The sequence below is a fragment of the Eubalaena glacialis genome, chromosome 2 (assembly GCF_028564815.1).
Source record: "Eubalaena glacialis isolate mEubGla1 chromosome 2, mEubGla1.1.hap2.+ XY, whole genome shotgun sequence".
In the NCBI taxonomy this organism is placed as follows: Eukaryota; Metazoa; Chordata; class Mammalia; order Artiodactyla; family Balaenidae; genus Eubalaena; species Eubalaena glacialis.
In genome coordinates, this window is record NC_083717.1 from 152,790,215 (window position 1) to 152,814,345 (window position 24,131).

At 38.6% G+C, this 24,131-nt stretch overlaps 2 protein-coding genes across 2 annotated transcripts; one reads left to right on the forward strand and one right to left on the reverse strand.

The window, feature by feature from the left end:
- Positions 1 to 277: 277 nt before the first annotated feature.
- TOMM20L (translocase of outer mitochondrial membrane 20 like) lies at positions 278 to 10,161 on the forward strand. Its single transcript, XM_061182610.1, has 5 exons — positions 278 to 413; positions 636 to 679; positions 5,975 to 6,056; positions 8,957 to 9,099; positions 10,085 to 10,161. Exons 1-5 carry the CDS (start codon positions 278 to 280, stop codon positions 10,136 to 10,138), a joined length of 459 nt encoding a protein of 152 aa, XP_061038593.1. The 3' UTR covers positions 10,139 to 10,161.
- On the reverse strand, positions 9,766 to 23,995 carry TIMM9 (translocase of inner mitochondrial membrane 9). Its single transcript, XM_061182611.1, has 5 exons — positions 23,871 to 23,995; positions 21,473 to 21,561; positions 12,173 to 12,237; positions 11,725 to 11,820; positions 9,766 to 10,722 (listed from the first exon to the last, which is right to left on the reverse strand). Exons 3-5 carry the CDS (start codon positions 12,209 to 12,211, stop codon positions 10,588 to 10,590), a joined length of 270 nt encoding a protein of 89 aa, XP_061038594.1. The 5' UTR covers positions 12,212 to 12,237; positions 21,473 to 21,561; positions 23,871 to 23,995; the 3' UTR covers positions 9,766 to 10,587.
- Positions 23,996 to 24,131: the final 136 nt, after the last annotated feature.

The window sequence follows — 24,131 nt, forward strand, 5'->3', positions numbered from 1 at the left end:
CGGAATTTGGAGCGCGACCGACCTGGGTTCGAACAGAGCTTTGCTACTCGGTGGTTGTGAGCCTCCCACACGCGTCCTCTAGGACCCTGGGTTTCCTCCTCTATCCGCCGGCCGAGGTGCGAGGCTTCGACGCTCAGCTCTTCACGCCCGCGGCCCGGTGCACAGGAAGCCCCGAGGCGGGGAGGGGCGCCGCGCCGACGCCCCCTGCCGGCCGGCCGGGCTCCCTGCGCTGGCGGGCCCGCGCCCAACGCTCGACTCGTGGGACGCCCGCGGCCGGATGCCCTACGTCCGCACAGTCCTCGGCCTCCTGTCGGGCCTGGCGGCCTGTGGCGCCGTCGCCTTCCTCGGCGACTGCGTCTACTTCGACCGGAAGCGGCGTGGCGACCCCGCGTTCAAGCGCCGCCTGCGCGAAAGTGAGTGCGACGGCGGCGGAGGCGCGGCGGGCCGGGCTGGGCGGGCGGCGGACGCGCTGGCCGGGCCGGTGGCCGCGCTGACCGGGCCGGTGGCGGAAGGGCTGACTGGGCCCACGGAGCGAGGCCGGGCCGCGGGCGCCGCCGCCGCCGCCGAAAGGCCCGGGGGCCGCACGCCGGCGTGGGGACGGCCCCCGACCAGCACGTGCCACGTTGTGTTTGCAGAAAGAAGAGCCCAGCAGCAAAAGGCTGAGGGACGGGGCGCCCAGGTGAAGTGCTTTAGCGACGCCGAGGTGGCGTTACAGTGAGTAACCTCCCGCCGATGCAGATCTCGGCTCGGCCTCAGGGTTCCAGGCCGCTTCCTGAGCAGCCATTTCCCAGCGCCTCTCTGCCTGCCCTCACCCCGTTTCCGCTCAACTTAGGTTTAGTTTTTATTGTCCGCTACGAAAGGAAAGGAACGAAGGAAGAACCATTTGGGGTCGTGAAAAGGCAGCTATACAGTAAACGTGGTAGGAAAAGGCGCTCCGTTTAGTTTATAAAAAAGAAGAAAGAGGAGCCTTTGCCCTCCCTGAGCGGCACCAGACACTTAGAAACCCACGCCGGGCCACGGCCGGGTGACAGTGCTGCACCGCCCACTCCTGTCCTACTGGGCCTTTCTTCTTGCTCAAAAGCAGAACATATCCTCTTTTTCTCCAAAATGGAATTTGATTAGTTTTTAAAGATAATCACAATCATCTTAGCGATCGGTCCAACTTAACTAACTCACATCATTTCCCAAACAGAGGGTTCTTAGGTCCTTCTGTGAATTTTCATTCATTCAGTCGGTCGACGCCCATTTGAGCGCCTCCTACGTGTGAGGCGTTGTTCTAGGTGTGGCAGAGGTTAGCAATGGAGGAGGAAGACTATCCCCCACGTAACGGGAGCATAGAGGAGGTAGAGGATCACTTTCAGGGCAGGGTTATCATGGAGGTGTTCTACGGATCTACTGCTCCTTTAACCTTAGTGGCTTAAAACATTATCTTATTTTGCTCCTGAATCTGCAATTTGAGTAGGACTGGGTGGGGATCACACCTTTCTGCTCCGCTCAGCTTCAGCCAGGTTGACCCCAGGGCTAGGTGCTGGGTCATCTGAAGGCTCACTCCCTCACACGTTGGGCAGTTAATGCTGGCTGGCCACTTAGCTGGGACTATTGCACGGAACACCTACACATATCCTCTCCATGTGGCATGGTCTTCCTCGCAGTATGGTTGATGGGTCCCACCGGGCAAGCAAGTGTGTGATACATTTGTGTGTGTGTGTGTGTGTTGATACACACAGTTGACCCTTGAACAACACAGTGGTTGGTGCAACGACCGTTCCCTCAGTCAAAAATCTGAATATAACTTTATAGTTGGCCCTGCGTATCGGTGGTTCCAAATCTGAGAATTCAACCAACAGCAATTCAACTGTAGTGCCTATTTATTGAAATAAACATCCGCGTATATGTGGACCTGGGCAGTTAAAACCCATATTGTTCAAGGGTCAACTGTATATATGTATTTATACATATATTTGTGAGAGAGAACATGTGGGCGCGTGCCAGGTGGTGCCACTTCTACCGCATTGAGGCCCAGTCAATTTCAAGGGGGAGAGGAAATAGCCTCTGGCTCTGGGAATATTGCTGTGGCTGTTTTTGGAATATGCAGTTCTTCACAGAAGACTTTGGAAAAGAGGTGGCATCGAATGAGTGTGGAAGGATGTGTTAAATTTGGGTCCTGGTTTCAGGGGAGACAACATTCAGGATGAAGGGAACTGAATGTACATAAAGGTGCAAAATGGGGGATCTGCCAGGCCTATTCAGTAAATCAGTTTGACAAAGGAGTCCCAGTGGGGGAAAGTGGGAGGTGAGGTTGGAGAGCTAAGTAGGGGCCGCATCGGAGAAGGCTTTGAAGGCCAGGTTAAGAATTCAGATTCAATGGGGGAATTACTGAAGATTTCTGAGCAGGAATTTCTTAAAAAAGAAGGAAAGAAAAAAACTTTGTAGGTTACATCAGGCAGGAGTGTGCTAGGTAGAGTGGAGGAAAAGAAAGTTATTGCACTAGTACAAGTGAGAGGTAATCAAAATCCTGAACTGCAGTGGTGTCAGTGGCAACCGGTGATGAGAGATGTGAGATAAATTTTCCAGAAAGAATAGATAGTTCTTGCTGACTGATGAAAGGGTCATGGAGAGCAGGAGTCAGAGATTTCTGAGGTTTCAAGATGGAGTCTCTTAGAGAAAAAGGTACAATTGACAAAGTTAAGAAAGCAGGACAGGGAGTATCCATGGCTGGGCATGAGAGAGATGCTTTCCCTGGGGCAGAGCCTGGGTCAGCTCCATGTCCCTCTCCTTCATTGCCCTTATCCATGGTTGAAGTTACACCATTTATGTGATTATTTGATTAATGCTTTCTATTTATTAGAATCAGCTCCATGAGGGCAGACCTTGTCTGTGTTTTTACTCTCCATTGTCTCTCCAGTGCCTAGAACAGTGTCCGGTACATTGTAGGCGCCCAGCAAATATTTGTTGAATATTGTTTATTGTAGGCAGAGAGAAACAGCTCGTGCAGAGGCACAGACTACGAAATTGCAATATTTAAAGTGTTGTGGCCAAAGAGATAGCTGAGTGGTAGTTTGGTGTCTTATTGTGGAGGGCTTTGAATGCCAAACCAAAAAGTTTTGATATTTTTCTGTCGTGGCGGATAACCAGTGTTGGTGATTTTATTTCAGAGAATGGATGCAATTATTTTTTTTTGGAGTATGGGGTGGAGGAGGGAAGTCAAAGGTAGAAACATCAGTGGCAGTCTAGGTGGGAAATGATGAAGATCTGGATTATTTCAAATGAAGAAGAGGCAGAAGCAGGATTTTTCAAATGTTCTTTTATATAATCCTCATAACCACTCTGTTCTTCTAGTTTTATAGATGAATAAACTAAGGCACAGAGAGATGTCTCTTCCTACTTCCAGGATCTCTCTTCCTCCTCACCCCAGGCCCTTTTTGTTTCCCAGAGTATGGTCTGTGGTCAATCTGCGTTAGATTTACCTGGGGCATTTGTTAAAATGTAGATTATTTGACCCAAGCACCAGCCATTCTGATTTAGGAGGTCAGGGGTAGCCCAGTGGTTATGGGGGCAGTGATGCTCAGACTTCAGAATTTATAAGACTCTTCTGAGGAGCTCATTAAAAATGCACATTCCTGGGCTCTACTTAGAGAGACTGATTTGCGAGGCCTGGGTGGAGCCCAAGAAAACTGCAGTTTTAATAGCTCCTTCAGCCCACCCTTTGTGAAACACTGCTCTCAGATTCTGCATAATCCCTCATCTCCCTGGAAGCTCCTTCCCTTCTCCATAAGTGATCTCAGATGTACTGCTCTAGACCTGGGGCCCCAAATTTTGCCTGCCTGCCAGACTCTGTAGCCTAGATGCTCTGTTGGCACCTCAGCTTTGTGTGTTCAGAAGTATATTCATCATCTCATCCCTTGACACTGTTCCTCCTCCTCTGTTTCCTTGTGATGCTTCTGATATCCCTAGGCTCCCTGCTGTGACCCAACTCATCTTGCTTAAATATCAACCTCATCTTCCACAATCAATCCCCTTATTTTTCTGTTGTCTATCTCATACCCTATTCCCTTTCTATTTCCATTGCTCCTATACTACCTCAGGCTTTTATCACCTTTTACCCAGGATACTGTAATAATTTCTTAACTGTCTCACTGCCTCTTTTCTTATGCTCTCAGAGTAAATTCCTTCTAAACCGCAGCTGTGTATATGTAACACTTTGCAGTAGCTCCCTACTCTGCAGATGAAAGACGAACCCTCTCAGCTTGGCACCACGGACTTGGCATCATGGGTGCCTTCTGTATTGACAGCCTTATTTTCCTAGGGATTAGAAATAATACATGGAAAGTTTTCAGTCCATAGCTGGCCTTCAGTAATTGGTAATTATTATTATTGTTGCTCCATGCACCCTATCATAATCTAGCTACATAAGCTCACTTGATATTTTTCCCTGCAGTTTGGCGTCACTTGTACTTTCTTCATCAGACTTTCACTGAGCTTCTCCACATCTCAAATGCTATCTTTTCTGAGAAACTTACCCTGATCTTCCAACCAGATGGAATGTACTATGAGCCCCAGAGACATTGGACTTTGTTGTTAATGTGTTATTGATCTCAAGTATACCTGTCTTTTTTCTTGGTTAGACTCTGGGCTCCATGGGGATCGGCACAGGAGTCTTTATCTCCTTCCCCTTCCAGCTCTCCTTAGAGGGTCCTGCTCTTGGCTCACTAAGTATCTGTTGAATGAAGCCTGTGGTTGTTACTGATCATCAGCATGTTTGCTGATAAAAGCTTAAAATATGATCTCATCTGCAGGTTTATGCCATTTAAAAAAGAGAATTCTTGGGGAAAATAAACAGAAAAACTCTCTGGATATAAAAGACTGAAGCTGAAGTGACTGGCAGTGGAGTTGATAACTTTGGGCTGGGGATTGCCCACTTTAGCTTTAAAGACCAGCCCTTGGCATGGTACCAGTGATGATGCCATCCTGTGAACCTCGTCACCTTCATGAACCAGCCTGCAGCAAACCACAGCATCCTTCTGAGTATCACCAGCTGCCCGGCCAGACCCCGCCATGCCCTTTGCTAAATCAACAAGCACGGTTAATACCCTAGGCAAGAAAATAGGTTTGCAACATACAAAGAAAACTACCTTTGTTATAGTTGATTACAGTGTGATTTCTCCTATGTGTACTTAGCAAGCTGGGTAAAATATGGATGAAGTTATTACAAACATCTCAACCAAACTTGAATATGCCATTTTTTTCATTTGTTTGTTTTAGGAGGGAGCTTCAACTTTTTTTTTTTTTTATATTATAACATGAGCTAAATTTAAGAAATTACCCTAGTCTTCTGACTTTATTTCTCAGAGTTGTTAGATCTAAATGACAATATAACTCATGAAAGTATGTTGAAAAGTACAAGAGCTGATATAAAATGGTAATCAGGGTTCCAGGTGTCAAGGGATTAGAGAAGCTGAAGAATAAAACTGGCCAGGCTGCAGCCTGGCAGACGCTGGATGTGCTGGTTTAACAAGGTAGCATCTAGGAAGGCCATCAAATGTGCACGATGACAAGTCACCGCCATCGCCTGCTGTGTATTTTTCTTTTTTTGTCGCCTGAAATTATAACTCCATTTTAAGAAATTGTCTTAAATATAAAGAACAACTGCATTTGTCATGCTTGGATTTAGAGACTAGATTCAAGATGTGCTTTTAAAATAAAAGTTAAGGGACTTTCCTGGTGGTCCCTGGTGGGGTAAGACTCTGTGTTCCCAATGCAGGGGGCCCGGGTTCGATCCCTGATTGGGGAACTAGATCCCACATGCATGCCGCAACTAAGAGTTCGCATGCCACAACTAAGGAGCCCGCCTGCCACAAGTAACACCCAGTGCAACAAAATAAATAAATAAATAAATAAAAGTTAAATAATATTGACGAGTAACCATATACCTTACATTCGTTACTTATTGTTAAATATTCTGTGACTCTTTTAGTTGTGGGATCCAGCGAAGAATGAAAAATTACAACAACTTTTTCTGCAAGAGGTACGAATGGGAGAACTTTGGTTATCTAGAGGTAAGAATGTAAACATTCTTTTGTAAGCAGTTATTTATGATAATTTACATTTGAGAAATATTTATGGATTGGTATTTGTATGTCAGATAACTTAACTAGACGTGTTAACCAACTTGCTTCAGTTTAAGAGAAACTGTCCCAGCATTTTCACTTTATTACACTGTTCCAGCTCCACGATGTTATAGTTAGTGTTAGTTTTGGTTGCAGTCTTGGAAGTGGGCAGATGGAGAAGCAAAGCCAAATACAAGAACACCTTATTTACTGTCAGATAAAATTCTAAGTAAATGAGTTTTCCAAATGACTAAATGTTGTATGAATCAAAACTTAAAAAAATTTTAACTGTTTAAGGATACTCCCTGGATATAGGGGCAATTAAAATACAAAGAACCTTTCAGCTTTAACATTTTTTGAGCTGGGATAGTATAAATATGGAGAGGAAAATTATGAGTTATAAATCAAAAGAAAAATAACAATTATTTTATTACATTTTATTTTTACTTACTTTATGCTTAAGAGCTATCATGTAATAGTTTAGATTTAGAGGTGAATGTTACAAATATTGAGATGATGAAAACAAAAATTGCAAACTTGAGTTTTTAAATTTTTCTCTCTCAAAGGTGATTAACATTATTTCTATGAGCCCCTAAATTAATTAGCACTTTTAGGGTTATATACTTCTACTATATTTTACTTCTGAAATTCTCATCTTGGTTGCTTATTCTTTAAATCCCCCACCAAACCCAAAACCAATTACATAAGAATCTCTGGGGTGGGACCCAGGCATCAGAATTTTTTTTTCTTTTTTCTCTTTTTTATTGAAGTATAGTTGGTTTACAATGTTGTGTTACTTTCAGGTGTACAGCAAAGTGATTCAGTTATACATATATTTATCTATATCTGTTCTTTTTCAGATTCTTTTCCCTTATAGATTATTACAAGATATTGATTATAGTTCCCTGTGCTATACAGTAGGTCCTTGTTGGTTATCTGTTTTGTATTTAGTAGTGTGTATATGTTAATCCCAAACTCCTAATTTATCCATCCCCCTCACCCCTTTGGTTACCGTAAGTTTGTCTTCTCTGAGTCTATTTCTGTTTTGTAAATAAGTTCATTTCTGTCATTATTTTAGATTCCATATATTAGTGATATCATATGATATTTGTCTTTGACTTACTTCACTTAGTATAATTTCTAGGTCCATCCATGTTGCTGCAAACGGGATTATTTCATTCTTTTTTATGGCTGATAATATTCCAATGAATGTATGTACCACATCTTCTTTATCCATTCCTCTGTCGACGGACATTTAGGTTGCTTCCATGTCTTGGCTATTGTAAACAGTGCTTCAGTGAACATTGGGGTGCATGTATCTTTTAGAATTATAGTTTTCTCCAGATATATAGGCGTCAGTATTCTTTAAACCTCCCTAGGTTATTACAGTACACTGGTTGAGAACTAGTGTTGTAATGCAATAATTTTTCACCCAGTTTTCTGTAATCTCAGTTTTCTCCACTCCCTTCTGCCACCACCCCCAGTTTTTCCTACTTTGCTGCTAGGTAGTTCTGTAGCCATCTCAGTTGTGTTTATGTCTATATAACCAGAGGGACCATAGAGCCAAAAGTTTTAAGAGAAATTTCTGATTAGCTGATTTGATTGCATTTATTGGTTGGTTGATCTAATTAACCAAACTGATTATTGTTTTTAGGTTACATTAGCTCCATCAACTTGAGAGCCACTATTATATCTTTTTCTTTCTTTAAAAGGTTTGCTACAAAGTGTTTATTTCCTACTTAGTTATATTAAATATGTCAAAATGTCAACTTCTGTTATTACATAACACCTGAAGAGAGGCAGCACACTATAGTCTCAAGGTTCAGAAAATTAGGTTCTGTTACTAATTCTGGCATTAATTAGCTTTGAAACCTTAAATTATTTCACTGATCTTTGCCTGTTTCCTCAAATGAGGTAGTGAGACTAAGTGATTACATGTTTTAACTTAAAGAGAGACTCTATCATTAATTTCCACTCTTCACAAATTTTCATTCTTAGTTACTTTACAGCCAATCATCCTAAAACTCATTTTAAAACCACCTAGAAATCAAAGTTCATAAATCTCTTCTCTTCCCCTGGATATGTAATTCATGTTACACTAAATCTTGTTTCAGCTCTTTGATAATACAATCTATGTTTTAAAAGTCTCATTTAGTTAGAACATCAAGATGTTTCACCTGTAATACTTCATCGATCACATATGTAGAGTTAAAGATAACTTGTATCAGTAACAGCAGACCCCAGCCTTTTTAAAAAACTCAGTACCTCCCTCTTGCATACCCAAATAGCAGAACATGAACATTTCCAATTCAAGAGTGCACTTTTAAATAGTAATTTGGGTCAGAAAGTTATTTAATTGGCAGCTCAACATTTTCCCCTTTATACTCTTTACTCTTTTTGCGACTTGTTTAAATAATCTTTATTTATTTTTTAATACTTGTTTGGTTGCATCGGGTCTTAGTTGCGGCATGTGGGATCTTTTGTTGCGGCATGCGGGATCTTTCGTTGCGGCATGTGGGCTCTTCGTCGCGGCGGGTGGGCTTCTCTCTAGTTCTGGTGCACGGGCTCCAGAGCACGCGGGCTCAGCAGTTGCGATGCGTGGGCTCCAGAGCACGTGGGTTTAGTTTCCCCACAGCATGAGATTTTAGTTCCCCGACCAGGGACTGAGCCCGCGTCCCCTGCATTGGAAGGCGGATTCTTAACCATTGGACCACAAGGGAAGTCCCCTAAATAGTCTTTAGTTTGATGTGCTTTTTTAGTTTCAATGCTTGGTGCTTTCTTGGTAATTTGTAGAATGTATATTTTGAAGAACTTTAAAATTCTGCCCTAAACTTGTAAATGTGTTTCAGGGGAGCATCGAAAGGGGGTCGAACATCTCAGCAATGCCCTTTTGGTGTGTGGGCAACCACAGGAACTTCTGAAAGTTTTCAGACACACACTTCCTCCCAAGGTATTTGAGATGCTGTTGCGCAAAATTCCCCTTATTTGCCAGGTAAGCACATACTTAATTATCTTTGTGAAATGAACACTGTAAATAACCATGTTGGGCTTGATTACATAGAAACAGTAAAGTATTGGTATGTGTGTGAATGGCCCAAAGTTTTAAATGAGTAAGATCTCTGAATTTTTGTTTGCTTTTCTTGTCTTAAGATGAAACAAGCTTATTCTTTCATGTTCCTTTCACTATAATGAATTGTATATTTTGAGTATTATACATGTTTCAGCATTTCAACTTTAAGTTAACATTGTTAACACTGTTTATCTTTGTACTTTCAAAGACATCACAATTATTTACTGACTGCAATGTCAACAGAGGTCTCTAAGTTACATGGTATTGTTAGTTAAATGACCTAATGGCTTAAAAATTAGATGTAATACAGAAAACTGTAAATTATCAAAGCAGAATAATACTTATACTTTCCAATAATATGACAAAACATAGAAATCACTGTGGTAAATTTAAACATATATAGGCTAGTTAGTGTTCTCTTGAGTACAAGTTTATATTGGTAAATATAAGCAGACTGATACCTATTAATAAATTGTCTCATGAATGGATATCATTTGATACCAAAATGCTGGGTGTACTTATGCATCAACCAGAGTTTCCTGCAGTGCTTGGATTTGTTTTAGGATTCATTTAGCTCTAAGACACTACTTTAACTTTGGTTTACTTTTTATTACATTGATCACATGCAGTAGCTGAGAGTACACTGTATATTGTTGGTCTGACTTGGAATCATTCATGTTGGATTCTCAGCTTTTGAATAAAACACAAAGCAATATAGTCTCCACTAAAGCACAATAATCAATTCTTAAACATTTGCAAGCTAGTCTCAGATGGGATGTTTCCTGAAGATACATGAAAATGTAGCTAGGATAAGAATGTGAAGTGCCCACCCTGACACAAGAAGGGAGGCAAGAAAAGGATCGTGCGTTAAATTGATTAGCAAGTAACTGTTTTATGTATTTACCAGCAATTTGAGGCAGACATGAATGAACAGGAATACTTGGAGGATGATCCTGATTGAAAAACATTTCAACGTATCCACAATCCAGTCAGAATGCTATGGTACCATATAGTATAAACTGCTCAGTGATATTTCCATTTATTTTCCTTTTAGTAATAAAAATTTTTTTTCTACCTTATACATGATTGAACACATATTTTGCTTTAAAATTAAGTCATAATTGAAGAAACCATGGTTTATTTCTCTAATCAAGTGACCAAGCTGCTGAATCTTAAGGCCTCAACAAGTGTTGCATCTTATTATTTTCATTGAACAAGAAGACCTATTTTGATGATTATTCTGGTAAATAGCAATTTTGTTTTCCCAGTGGTTTCCGTTTGCCAAACAGTCATGACAGATGGTTTAACATGGTGGCTACTGCTTTCATGGGATTCTGTCAGGTGAATCCTCATTTCCAGTGCAACAGGTGTTGGCAATGTTTCATCAAAAGTCCATGCATTAGGACTTCTCTATCGTGGTTGGCCAAGGAGTCCTGCTTTGGCAGCTAGGGCTTCATTCTGCTGAATATGATATTCCTGAAATCTCATAGATATTCGTTGAGTCATTTTTAAATATTTCTGTAAGCAATGCTCTGAACAGGTGGTCTAGAAATAAAAAGATCCAAGAGGCAACACAAAAATATTAATTAAAAGAAATTGCATCTATTCTAAAAGAATAACCAGTGGGTACTTTTCTTTTCTTTGAATATATCTGAGAATTAAATGGTATTAATGAGTAGCAAGTGATCATAGCTTTCAATTGTTAATACTTTTATCCATTTACAAAAATTAATATATACTGAATGCTTACCAGTTTGGAGGTACTAAAAACAATGGTAAGTCAGTCCCTGCCTTCTGGACTAGATTTTCTGCAGGTATGTTTCAGTATTAACTGAAATCCCACATTCCCATCTCTTATTCTGATTGTTAAAATGTAGGCCCAGTATCAGGTTTATTCTTTTTTAATGAGAAACTCCATTCTCAACATTCTTAGTTTTCAACTTTTTACTTTTTAATAAGACTATTGTACTTAGCATCTCTCAAACTTTGTCATTTATTTAACAAACACTTATTGATTGCTAGTTATATGTTAAGTTCTTGGCATGAATATTTATCAACATATTCCACTGGAGGAATTTTATGTCTCTTTTAGCCAATATATAAATGTTTTGAAGAGGATATTAAAAGCTAAGACTTCTAATAGGATTAGGCAATATGAGCCACCAAATTCAAGCTCTACTTTTTCCAAAATTAACCTGAGTTCTCAAGGTCAGATAGGAAAGCCATGTCAAGTTTCTCTAGCCTGGCCATCTTGAATGAAAGCTAATTATTAAGAATCTTTGCTTTGGAACAATGTATTCAGCAAGTCCCAGGCATCTTCTCTAAAAAAGTCTGCCATAGTTCAGTGTGGCTGTGATATTAAATTTGGCATCGTTAAACTCAATGCCACGGGTCTTTGGCTGCTTCAAGTTCCTCTGAGCAATGGAACATATAAAAGGTAGCCTAAATTCCTGTAATAACTAGGAACAAGCAAAATGTGTAGGGGGATCCCATTTATATTGTTTATGATGAGCTTAGAGAATTTTTAGTGGGCAACACTTTTCATACCTCTTCAGGTTTTACTTCTCTTGTTGTGAAGTCTTTAACACAGTCCAAAAAGCAGGTTTCTGTAAGTTTATTGTAGGTTCCAAGAAATTCCTTAAACTACAAACAAATCAGAAGGTTCTTTAATATTTGGTTTTTAAAACAAAGATGTTTTAAATACTGATGTATTTAGGCAAAATACCCTATAATACTTGAAATCAAAGGTTCTTTTGCTACCTTAAATGGGTATAATATGATCTACAAAATACAGTCAGATTTTCTAGTTGAATATTTATTATTTCCTGGATTATCTTTCAAATTATCTGAAAAATGAATATGCTTCATATCATTTAACATCCATCTGTGGAAATGAAATATAAAGTTATTTTGTGAAATCACTGACTGACATGGTTATATCCAGTAGTGCCTTAATTTTTTGCAAAATCCTTTTTCCTTAATTATAATACCTTACCTGTTTTATCTGATCAGATTCTGGTATTTGTGCAGCCATATTCTTTTGGTACGTTTATTAGTCACCTGATTTAAAAGTAAAAAGTTTGTCAGTCTGTATACAAATGTCTTTAGGCTAGTTGAAGGTAATCAAAACAAGCATAGATTTTGAAATAGCACTGAAACAAGTCTACCTGAAATTATTGTTTATATTTTATAAATTTCTGATTATGTAATTATATGCCCCACCCCCAATCTCCCAGGTCATTAATAAGAACTTTACAGTTTAGAACTCGATTTTCTTAATGCTAGCTATGAGAACCAAAGGCCCTATCTAAATCTCCAGTTTTAAGACAGTTTGCTCTGTTACCTTGCAAAGCTACGTATTAAAGTCCCATGGATAGTAGGGTTTTATGGGAAAGAGCTCTCTGGTGTCTTCCTATAAGTACTTAAGTTAACTATCCCCCTGGTTCCTAATACAACTTAGATCTGTGCTACTAAAGATCCTTTTACTATCTCTATGTAAATGCAGAGGTTCTATTAATTAACAAACACCATCCACTTATTAATCAACAACACTCATGAAAGAGAGTTCTAAAAGACTCTAAGAGGAAGTTACAGGAGTTGTACATTCTACAGTTCAAAAAGGGTAATCACAGAGACTTACCAGAAACTTCTGAACATATGACACTTTTGATCTAACTTGGGGGCAACAGAGAAGTGAAGATAAGGAAGTCAAAGAGTGTTTCTGAATTACTGGGATTTTCACATATCCTAAACGGAGGACCCAGGATCAGTTAATTCTGATGTAAGAATGTATCACGTTATTTACTTATTCTATCCTGGCTAGTTCTAAAACAGATGAAATCTCATAAACTGGATGTGTATATCATTCTTACTAGCTCATCAATTATTATTTAAAGTGGCTGTGAAAAGCACGAAATTTTCATGAAGCTCACATGGAGATTAAGTAGGAAATTCAAGCTTAGGGCAGAGTGTATGCTACTATCGTGAAAGAAAATTCTCATTTTGATTAACAAATACAATCAATGGTAATTCCACTCCAGCATTCCCAACCATGTATAAAACTTAACCTCTTTTGCATTTATTCTTCCCTCCTCTTTTGTCCTTATCCTGTATGTTCACAAGTATTACTGCCATTTTTAAAAAGTTATTTTTTCCACATGCAAGGGAAAGCACCAGTTCTTTTCTATTTGCTATCCTAGTCTCATTCCAAAATTCTGACTGTCTATACTTCAGAGAATCTCTGGTTTAGTAGTAACAGTTATAAACTATCTTTTCTATTAAAATTCTTTGATATCTGCTACAAACAATGCAGTAGAGGTTTCAGATTAGCCCAACATTCAGGCAACTAGTGTTCCATAAACACCTAAAAAGTTACCAAGAATGCTCTTTATTCCTATTTTACTTCACAGCTTTATAAATAATATATATATTTTAACCACATAAACTACCTGAAAAATACCAGGAATTAACTGAAGGTCACAATTTTTCAGGTATTGCTGTGACTATCATCATTGATATGTCCCAGGTAAGATACTTCCCTTATAGTTACTCTTTGCTCACTTAGGTCATGAAACACTGATTCCACACCCTCCAACTATGGAACTGCACAGAAATACAAACCTAATTATTCCATTATTTTCTAATATCAACTTCAAACTTACTTACAGTTTGAGATCTCAGCAGTTACTATTTCGCTAGATAGATATGGGTAGATATTCATTCAGTAAACATTTATTTAATGTACCAAGTACTGTGCTAGTTATGAAACCAGCCATGCTTCTGAGGTAAGATGTATCTTTATAACTGCTATAAAATTTTATCACTAACCAGCCAAGAAACAGAGAATCCTGTAAGTATATCATACAGTGAGGTTTAGGATTTGTGCTTCTGGGAAGATGGGGTAGATGTGCTTTTCCCTATTCTTCTCACTAAGTACAACTAAAACCCCTGGCCATTACACATAAAACAAACATAAGACTAAAAAGTAGAGAGGAGAAAGTATATTAGTCAGGGCCCTTGGGACCCGAGAAACATCACAGTAGTGAATTCTCTCCCTTGTCTGGGGTCTCATATATCACACACTTGGAGCTGAAAAAGCTGGCAGTCTGCAAATGCCAGTTGGGGTAGTCAAAAAGCCCCTCCCTACCCCCAGCCAAAAGCCTGCCTTCTCTAACCAAAAGGCTAGGAAAGGGGAAGCCTATAAAACAGAAATCTTTTAAATAATAACTGCTGTACTCCAGGCGAACACAGAAAAAACTTTGGTTCTCATCCCCACCCACATCAGCATAAGCCAGATAAGACTTCCACCCTCACTAGGTTGTAACGAGACACTCCAACTCCCACACTAGAGTAGTGTCAGAGAAGGGTGATTAGGGAGCAGGGACTTTAATTCTTGCTGGGCATTAATAAGGACCCCTCCCCCAAGTGTCAATGGAAACTGCATGGGGAGCCTAGACTTCCACCTCCGTTGTCAGTGATGAAGTACCTTTCTCCCTCCCCTCTTGGGTGGTATCAAAGGAGGCCTAGTTGAGATTCAGGACCTACATACTGCCCCATGGTAATCAGGCCACATGCCCTCCTGTGGTGTCAGTGGAGGCCACGTGGGGAGTAGTAATGAGGCACTCCAGTCCTCAGCCAGGGAGACACCAATGAAGGCCTAGCAGAGAGCCGTAACTCCTACGCTCACCCAGCAGAAATGAGGAACATCACCCCCACCCCCTGACACACACACACACACCCACACCCCACCCACCTTCTCTAGTGACAGAGTGAGGAACTTGGACTTCTACCCTCACCTGGCAGTAATAAGGTGCCCCCCCCATGAAGCAGTGTCAAAAGCAGTCAGCTAGAGGAGAAGGTTTAAACAAGATCTAGAGTCTCATAACACAAGATGCAAAATGTCCAGGTTACAAAAAAACAGAAACAAACAAAAAAAACTCATTCCAAGAACTAAGATCTTAAAAAAAAAAAATGTCAAACACTGAGATGAGAGATGTTAGAATTATCTGACAAAGATCTTAAAATAGCTGTTATAAAAAATGCTTCAATGAATAATTAAGAATGTTTGAAACAAATTAAAAAAATACAAAACTCAGCAAAGAAATATAAGATATCAAGAACCAAATGGAAATTTTAAGAAGTGAAAAATAGAAAAAACCAAAAGAAGCTCAACAGACAGAATCAACAGTGGATCGGAGGGGATAGAAAAAGGAATCTGTGAAGGAAGGAGGAAGATAGAAAATAGAATTATCCAATATGAATAACAGAAAAATAGAATAAAAAAAAATGAACAGAGTACCAGGAATCTGTGTGACTGTAACAAAAGAACTGGCATTTGTTTTATTAGAGTCCTGGAAGAAGAGAAAGAGGGCAGGGCTGTTAAAGTACTAAAATAATGGCTGAAAACTTCCCAAATGTGGCAAAAGAAGAGAAGCTTACAGATTCAAGAACTGAATTGCATTCCAAAAAGCGTAAACACAAAGAAATCCACATCAAGATACATCATAGTCAAACATTTAAAAACTCAAGACAAAAAATTTTGAAAGCTGCAAGAGAAAAGTGACATCTTCTATAGGGGAAAAACAATTAGGATGATAGCAGATTTCTCATCAGTCAACCCAGAAACCTGTATCTAGCAAAAATATCCTTCAGGAATGAAGGTGAAATTAAGACATTCTCAAATGAAGGAAAACTAAGAATTTGGTGCCAGCAGACCTGCCTGAAAAGGATTAAAGTTCTGAGCAGAAAGAAAATGATAAAAGGAGACTTGGAACATCAAGGAGGAACAACATAGTAATAAAAATAGGAATAGGTACAGTACCCTTTCCTTTTCTTCTTGAGTTTCCTAAATTATATTTGACAGTTGAAGCAAAAATTATAAAACTGTCTAACATGGTTCTAAATGTATATTTTAAATGGGGAAGGTAAAGGAAGGTAAGGCTTTCTCACTTCACTGAAACTGGTAATATGCTGACACCATTAGACTGTGATAAGCTTTGTATATGTCATGTAATACCTAGAGCAACCACTAAAAAAGAACCTAAGGAGATACACTCAAAAACATTACAGATTAATCAAAATAAATTACAAAAAATATTCAAATAATCCACAGGAAGGCAAGAAAAGAGAGAAACAAAACCAGAACAAACAAAATAAAATAGCACATTTAAGCCTTAATAAGCAATGACATTAAATATAAGTGGTCTAAAGAATCAATTAAAAGACAGATTGGCAGAGTGCATTAAAGAAATGACCAAGTATATGTTGTCTATAAGAAACTAACTTCAAATACAGTGATACAGACAGAGTGAATACAAAAGGATGGAAAATGATTTATCATGCAAGCATTAATACAAAGAAAATAGTGGATATATTAATATCAGATTAAGTAGACTTCACAGCAAAGGAATTTACCAGAGACACAAAAGGACATTAAGGGTCAATCCACCAAGAAGACATAGTACTCCTAAATGTGTGTGCCCCAAGCAACAGAGCTGCAAAATATGTAGAGAGAACTGAAAGGAGAAAAAGACAAGTGTAGTTGCAGACTTAAACATCCCTCTCCCAACAATTGATAGAACAACTCAACAGAAAATCCACGAGGATACAGAAAAACTCAACATCATTAACCAACAGGATACAATCTACATTTATAGAACATTTCACCCAATACCACAGAATACACATTTTTTATTAAGTGCCCATGGAACACATACCAAGATAAACCATATCTGGGGCCACAAAGTAGCCTCAATAAATTTAAAAGAATTGAAATCATACAGAGTCTGTTCTTAGACCACAATGGAATCAAACTAGAAACCAGTAACAGATAACAGGAAAATCTCTGAACATCTGGAAAATAAATAACACTTCTAAATAATCCATGAATCAAAGAGGAAGTCTCAAGGAACTTTTTTAAAAAGTCACTGGACTGAATGAAACTGAAAATACAGCATATTAAAATTTGTGTGACACAGCTAAATCAAGTGCCAAGAGGAAAATTTTACAGTACTAAATGCATACATTAAAGAGGAAATGCCTCAAATCAACAATCTATTTTTTTTTCTTTTTACCTCAAGAACCTAGAAAAAGAGCAAAATAAACCCACAAAGCATGTAGAAGGAAAGAAATAATAACAGAAATCAACAAAAATGAAAACAAAAGCAACAGACAAAAATCAGTGAAATAAAGAGCTGGTTCTTTGAAAAGACTATAACAAACCTCTAGCAAGACTAACAAAGAAAAAAAGTCACATATTGTCATTATCAGGAATAAAACAAGGTATAGTACCATAGACCCTGCAGATATCAAAAGGATAACAGAACTATGAACAACTCTATATACATAAATCTAACAACTTACTCATGAATTTACTATTATTCATAAAAGAGACATAAAAATCCTTAACAAAATAATAGCAAATATAATTCAGTAATATATAAAAAGAATTACACACCTCTAATAAGTAGGGTTTATTCTAGAGATGCAAGGCTAATTCAATATTTAAAAATCAATAAATGTGATCCACCATATTAATAGATGGAAAAGTAAGTCATGATCATATCAATTGATGCAGAAAAAGCATTTGACGAAGTCAGTACCCATTCATGTTAAAAACTGAAAATTAGTAAGAGAGGGGAACTTCTTCAACTTGGTAATGTACACCTACAAAAAAATCCTACACCCTGTACTACATAGTTAATAGTGAAAGACTGAATACTTTCCCCTAAGACAGTGAGCAAAGCCGGATGTCTGCCCTTACTACTCTTACTGAATATACTACTGGAAGTTCTACCCAGTGCAGTAACTCAAGAAAAAGAAATAAGACATATAAATTGTAAAGGAAGAAAATAAAACTGTCCCTCTTTATAGATGACATGATTGTGAACATAGAAAATCCCAAAGAATCTACAAAGAAACCCTAGAACAAGATAGTTCAGCAAGTCAGCAAGATCACAGGATACAAGATAAACATGCAAAAATCAATTGTTAAAACTAATTTTCAGTGTTACTGAAATTAAAAATACAATACCATTTATAATCACTCAAAAAAAAAGATTTATGGGTAAATCTAACAGGGCATGTACAGGACTTGTATGCTGAAAACTACAAAATGCTGATGAAAGAAATCAAAGACTTAAATAAATGGAAAGACACATTGTGTTCATGGATTGTAAAACTCAGCATAGTAATGATGTAAATTTTCCCAAAATTGATACACAGGCTTAATGCAATTCCTATCAAGGTCCCAGTAACATTTATTATAAATAGAGACAAGATTATTTTTAAATTTATATGGAAAGCAAATGGACTTGAACAAATTCAAAAAAAGAATAATAAAGTGGGAGGAATCAGTCTACCTGATTTCAAGACTTATTACATAGCTACAGTAATCAATATTGTGTGATTTTGGTGGAAAAGCCGACACATAGATCCATGAAACAGGATAGAGAACCCAGAAATCGTCACACAAATATGCCCAACTGATTTTTGGTAAAGATGCAAACGCAGTTAAGTGAAGATAGCCTTTTCAACAAATGGTGCTGGTACAACTGTACATCCATAGGCAAAAAATTTAACCTCAAAGTCAGTCTTTCACTTTATACAAAAATTATCTCCAAATGGATCTGGGACTTAAATATAGAACATAAAACCATTAAAACTTTTAGAAAAATAGGAGAAAATCTTTGGGCTTTAGGGCAAAGAATTCTTAGACTTCACATCAAAAGCAAACTACATATCTGATCAAGAACTAATACCTAGACAATATAAAGAAGTCTGCAAACTCTATAGTAAAAACACAAATAATCCAATTAGAAAATGGGCAAAAGACACCTCACCAAAAAGATATAGATGACAAATAGGCACATGAAAAGATGTTCAACATCGTTAGCCATTAGGGAAACAAAACCACAATATATAGCATTACACACCTATCAGAATGGTTGAATTAAAAAATATAGTGACAACACCAAATGCTGGTGAAAATGAGGAAAAACTGGATCACTCAGATATTCCCTAGTGGTAATGTGAAATCATATAGCCACTGTGGTAAACAGTTTGGCACTATGTTAAAAACTTAAATGTACAACTATCATATCACGCAGCAATTGCATTCCTGGGCATTTTTCACAGAAAAATGAAAACTTACGTTCACACAAAAACCTGTACATGAATGTTTATATACACTTTATTCATAACAGTCAAAAACTGGAAGCAATCCAGATGTTCTTCAACAGGTGAATGATTAAACAAACTGGTACACCCATACCATAGAATACTACTCAGCAATAAAAAGGAATGAGGTACTGATACACGCAACAGCCTGGATGAAACTCTAGAGGATTATGCTGAGTGAAAAGCCAATCCCACAAGGTTATATACTATATGATTCCATTTATATAACATTCTTGTAATGACAAAGTTACAGAAATGGGGAACTTACTAGTGGTTGCCAGGGGTCGAGGAGGGGGTGGGGGAGGAGGAAAGTAGGTGTTACTATAAAAAGGCAACATGAGACTTTTGAAATGGAAATGTCCTGTACCTTGACTGTATCAACATCAGTATCCTGGTTGTGATACTGTACTAGTTTTGTAAGATGTTACCATTGTGGAAAGCTGGGTAAATGACACAAGGGAACTCTATTTTTTCTTACAACTGCATGTGAATCTACAATAATCTCAAAAAGTTTGAGGTTGCCCAGCTTTCTAATCCCTGCCAAAGAACAAGGTACAGTGTGCATTGTGGTAAATGTTAGCAAATGTTCAGAACTAGAGTTCTTTTGGCTTCCTACTCAGAAAACAGCCTGAAAAGATCCAAGAACTGGTAAGATAACTTTTGTGGTTAGGTGTTAAATGAAAACTTTGTTTTGTGGGAACTTAAAAAAAAAAAAAAATACAAGAGCAATAAAACAAGAATTAAAGGAACCTAGTTTACCAGCAGGCCTCTAGCTGAAAGCACAAAAGGTTATCCAAAGACCTGTTCACGTTTGCTAATTATAATGCCAAAATCAGCTTCTTTTTCCTGTTCCTACCCTAGTATTTCTTCAGGTTAAAATTCATATATAATATGACTTTTTCAAGCAGAGGTCAGAGAGGCAGAAAGTATGAAATCTTTAAATGTTGTGTAACACTGCTGACTCTACGTCACTTCCCTCTTGGTATACAACTCATAGTGACAAATGATGACTGTTATTGGGAAGTCTTTGAAGAGATATAGATGAGGAGCACCCCCAAATGTTGTTTGTATGAATTTTCTTGATATTGTCTTTTAATATACAGTCCTTAACAGTATATCTCCTCCTTTAAATGAAATAAAGTTTATCATATTATAAGAGTAATATAACCTATTTCTTGAGAATTTGGAAAATAAAAAATATTTCTACTACTCAAAGACCACTGTGTTAACATTATGATTTCCCTTTCTCTAGAATCATTCAATTATATATTTTATTTTTTCAAATATCTTTCCAGACCCACAACTGAACTCAAGAGCTAACAGTCAGGGGACTTCCCTGGTGGTACAGTGCTTAGGAATCTGCCTGCCAGTACAGGGGACACGGGTTCGAGCCCTGGTCCGGGAAGATCCCACATGCTGTGGAGCAACTGAGCCTGCAAGCCACAGCTACTGAAGCCCATGCGCCTAGAGCCCGTGCTCCGCAACAAGAGAAGCCACTGCGATGAGGAGCCTGCACACAGTAAAGAAGACCCAGTGCAGCCAAAAATAAATAAATAAAAATAAATAAATTTATTAAAAAAATTAAAAGCTAACAGCAGTTTTCTTAAGTCTGCCTATATCTCCAAAGCTCTTTTCTGTAGTCACCAATATCAAGATTATGGTATACCTAAGTGAAGGCAGTTGTTCCTAGAAAATATTGGAGACGGTTGAGTGAATAGATGATTTTCAAATTTACTTGCTAATTTGTGTCTTCTGAGTCTTCCAGCATTCTATCTTGCAGTTATTTAATCATTAGTTATGTTGACTGACAAAGTCCAACAGCCATACAAACCACCTGATAGTGAGAAGCGGTAGAAGCAATGTGGCTGCCCTTTTATTTGGTCCTAATTACCAGATATTACAAGCAAATGTTTGTTACTGTAGAGGCAAATATCCAATCAGGGGATACCTTCTGGTTATATCCCTGAAACCTGAAGAGGGAGGGAAGGGATAGAGAGTTCTAGCATCTCTGGCTTGGGCCTTAGGAATGATTACAGCAATGCTAAGTAATTTTTGTGTCAAACAAAATATATCGTAAAACCAGGGAACTTAAGAGAATTGTTAGTCATCAAGCTCAAACCTTTTCTGATGCATGAGTTTCCTTTCTGTTCTGGAAAAGTAGTTGTCCAACCTTTGCTTGACTGTCTCCAGTGAGGCCTGATTTCTCACCTGAAAAATGAGGGGATTACAATATGACTGCTGAGGCCCCTTCAAGCTCTAAGTCTGTGTGATGAAATCTAAACTTCTGCTGGCTAAGTCATTTTTTGAACAGCCTTTTCCTTTTCAATAAGTGAAATCAGTTTCCTCAATCTGTTCTGAGGTTACAGTTATTCAGCATATGTGTTATTATGTATTAAAAAATACTTAATATCCTATTTTGCCAGGTAATATGTATGTTCAGGTGAACACACAAGGACAAACAATTCCCAGAAATTTCTGAGTATTAAAAAAAAACAACTAATCAGGATGTGGTGGGGAGATACCCTCCATTTAGTCTTTAGAATCATATGCAGATTTTTACCAGGTCTGGAGCCAAATTTCTAATTCTGTTCAAACTTGGTTTACAATAAGTGATTCTTCTGATGTCTTTGGCCACTATCACTATAATTGATCCTGGCCTCAGCATGGCTGGTACTGGTAATTGGTAATCTTGTGATTCAGGCAAGGATCATGAATGGATGATAAAACTACTGGGTGATAGGTTGGGGAACAGGATATATGCATTGTATCAAAGCGTCTCCACGGGTTACTTATCACAAAAAGAAAACTGTCCCTTTACATTGGGAAGATCTGCCAGTCACCACCTTAACCGGTGTGGTACCACCTATGTGCTATTCTCGCCAAAAATGTTTGATGTGATTGATTATGAGGGAATAATTAGGAACAGCCACAATTTGGGACTATGTGTAAGATGACCAAACTGGTCTTTTCTAAAAATTAAAGTCATAAAGGAAAGGGGTAGAAAGGGCTGTTGTAGAATATGAGACTAAAGAATTATAACTAAACAGTTGTGAACTTTGGAACTCAAAACCATTTTTGAGTTTTAAAAGACTTTTTGGGATAATTGGAGAAATCTGAATATGTTATCTTAGGTGTGATAGTCATATTGTGCCTATGTAATAGTATGTTCTTAAGGAGATACATGCTGAAGAAATAAGGGTTAAAGGTCATGATGTCTGCAACTTGTAAGTGGTTCAGCAAAAAAAACCCCGTATATCTCTCTATATACGTATATATAGAGATAAGAGAGTGGGAAAGAGAAAGCAAATAAGTAAAGTGTTAACAACAAAAAAGAAATGAAAGAACAATCTTGTGAGCCATGTTTTTTGTTCCCGGGCTATCTGTTCTTTATTTGATAGGTCAGATGTCTAAACTGATCTGAACTAACTTGCTAGATTGACATAAAATAGGACTCCACCACATGTCCCTTTACTTTAGATCATTTGCAGCAGCTTTAGGAAATTGTGCTTGATTAACTGGCAACCCTAACTTAATCAGAGCAAAACATTCTTTTGAAAGATCACTGCATACTCCTTTTGGGTTTAAAGGATGGCTTCAAGGCCTTAAAGGATGAGCCTATGAGCACTGGACTAGATGGGGGCAAGACTACTTGGGTTTTAATCCCAGCTCTGATTAAAGGGTTGTAAGATCCAAAACAAGTCACATTTTTAATGAGTTTCTACGCCTACGAGCACACCTTAGAGTAGAGGGGAAAGGTCACTTTTTCTTTTACATCTAAGTTTCACCTAGAAAATAAGGGAGATAAATCATCTCAAAAGTCTCTTACAGCTCTGACACTGTCATTATATCTTTTAATTTACATAAATTATAAAACAAATTGTGAACAGATACTACCTAAAAGCCTGGTAATGAAGGAAATGTAACTGAAATACAGAAACTCATCAAGATTTAAAAGGTTCTCTAAAGCTGAGCCCTTAAGGTCTCTTTTAATTCTAGGATTTCTTCTATCAAAGTAGACAGCTGAGATGTAAAAATAAATAAAAATTTGTTATTTAACGTTTACATCAGATTACATTTTTTGCTTTGATTAATCTTTTAGTAATGCGTAAAGGGAAACGTTTAAGTAATGCATCCGCGAAAATTAGCAAATCAGATAAGGTGTGTTGGCCCTGGTCTTCTGTCTAGAGAGAATTTTTCAGTTAAAGGAGGGTTCAGCTCAAGGTCACGGGGTGGATGCCTTACAGTCTAACTCACTGTCCCAAAACAAGCCCCCGACTCCCCAAACCTGGGTTGAAGGTGGCTCAGAGCCTCGAATTCGACCCTCGCCACAGTGATGACACTGTTCCGAGGCAGGTCCCAAACCCGCTCTGGGGACGCGATGCCCGGCTCCGCAGCCCCCCATAGCCCCAGGTACCCGCGGCGGCCTCCTTCAGAGACCCTGCCACCTTTCCCGAGCGTAGCTTGCAGCCCCCCGCCTGGAAACCCGGGATTCTGTGGACAGAGAAAAGAGACCATACTTAAGGATAGACTCTCGCATCCGACACCAGTAGGAGGCTGCGAGGCTGCGCTGCCAGTCGAGTCTGGGGGCGGAGGATCTGGGTCAGGGCCGGCGCCGCAGCCGCGGGATGAAAGAGAACACGTGGGAATGGCGATGTCAAATAGCTCTTATACCCTACTTCGCCGATTCGTTATAATGCTGGACACTCTAGAGGAAAAAGCCGATTTCATAAACGAATTTTAAAATCCCCTGAGAATTGATTGTTTTGATTGTCTGCTTA

Coding starts and splice junctions, on each gene's coding strand:
- TOMM20L (XM_061182610.1), top strand. CDS start 278: ATGCCCTACGTCCGCACAGTCCTCGGCCTCCTGTCGGGCCTGGCGGCC. Junction 680..5,974: donor CTGAGGGACGGGGCGCCCAG/GTGAAGTGCTTT, acceptor TGACTCTTTTAG/TTGTGGGATCCAGCGAAGAA. Junction 6,057..8,956: donor AGAACTTTGGTTATCTAGAG/GTAAGAATGTAA, acceptor AATGTGTTTCAG/GGGAGCATCGAAAGGGGGTC.
- TIMM9 (XM_061182611.1), bottom strand. CDS start 12,211: ATGGCTGCACAAATACCAGAATCTGATCAGATAAAACAG. Junction 11,821..12,172: donor AATCTGATCAGATAAAACAG/GTAAGGTATTAT, acceptor ATTTGTTTGTAG/TTTAAGGAATTTCTTGGAAC. Junction 10,723..11,724: donor GAGAAGTAAAACCTGAAGAG/GTATGAAAAGTG, acceptor TTTTATTTCTAG/ACCACCTGTTCAGAGCATTG.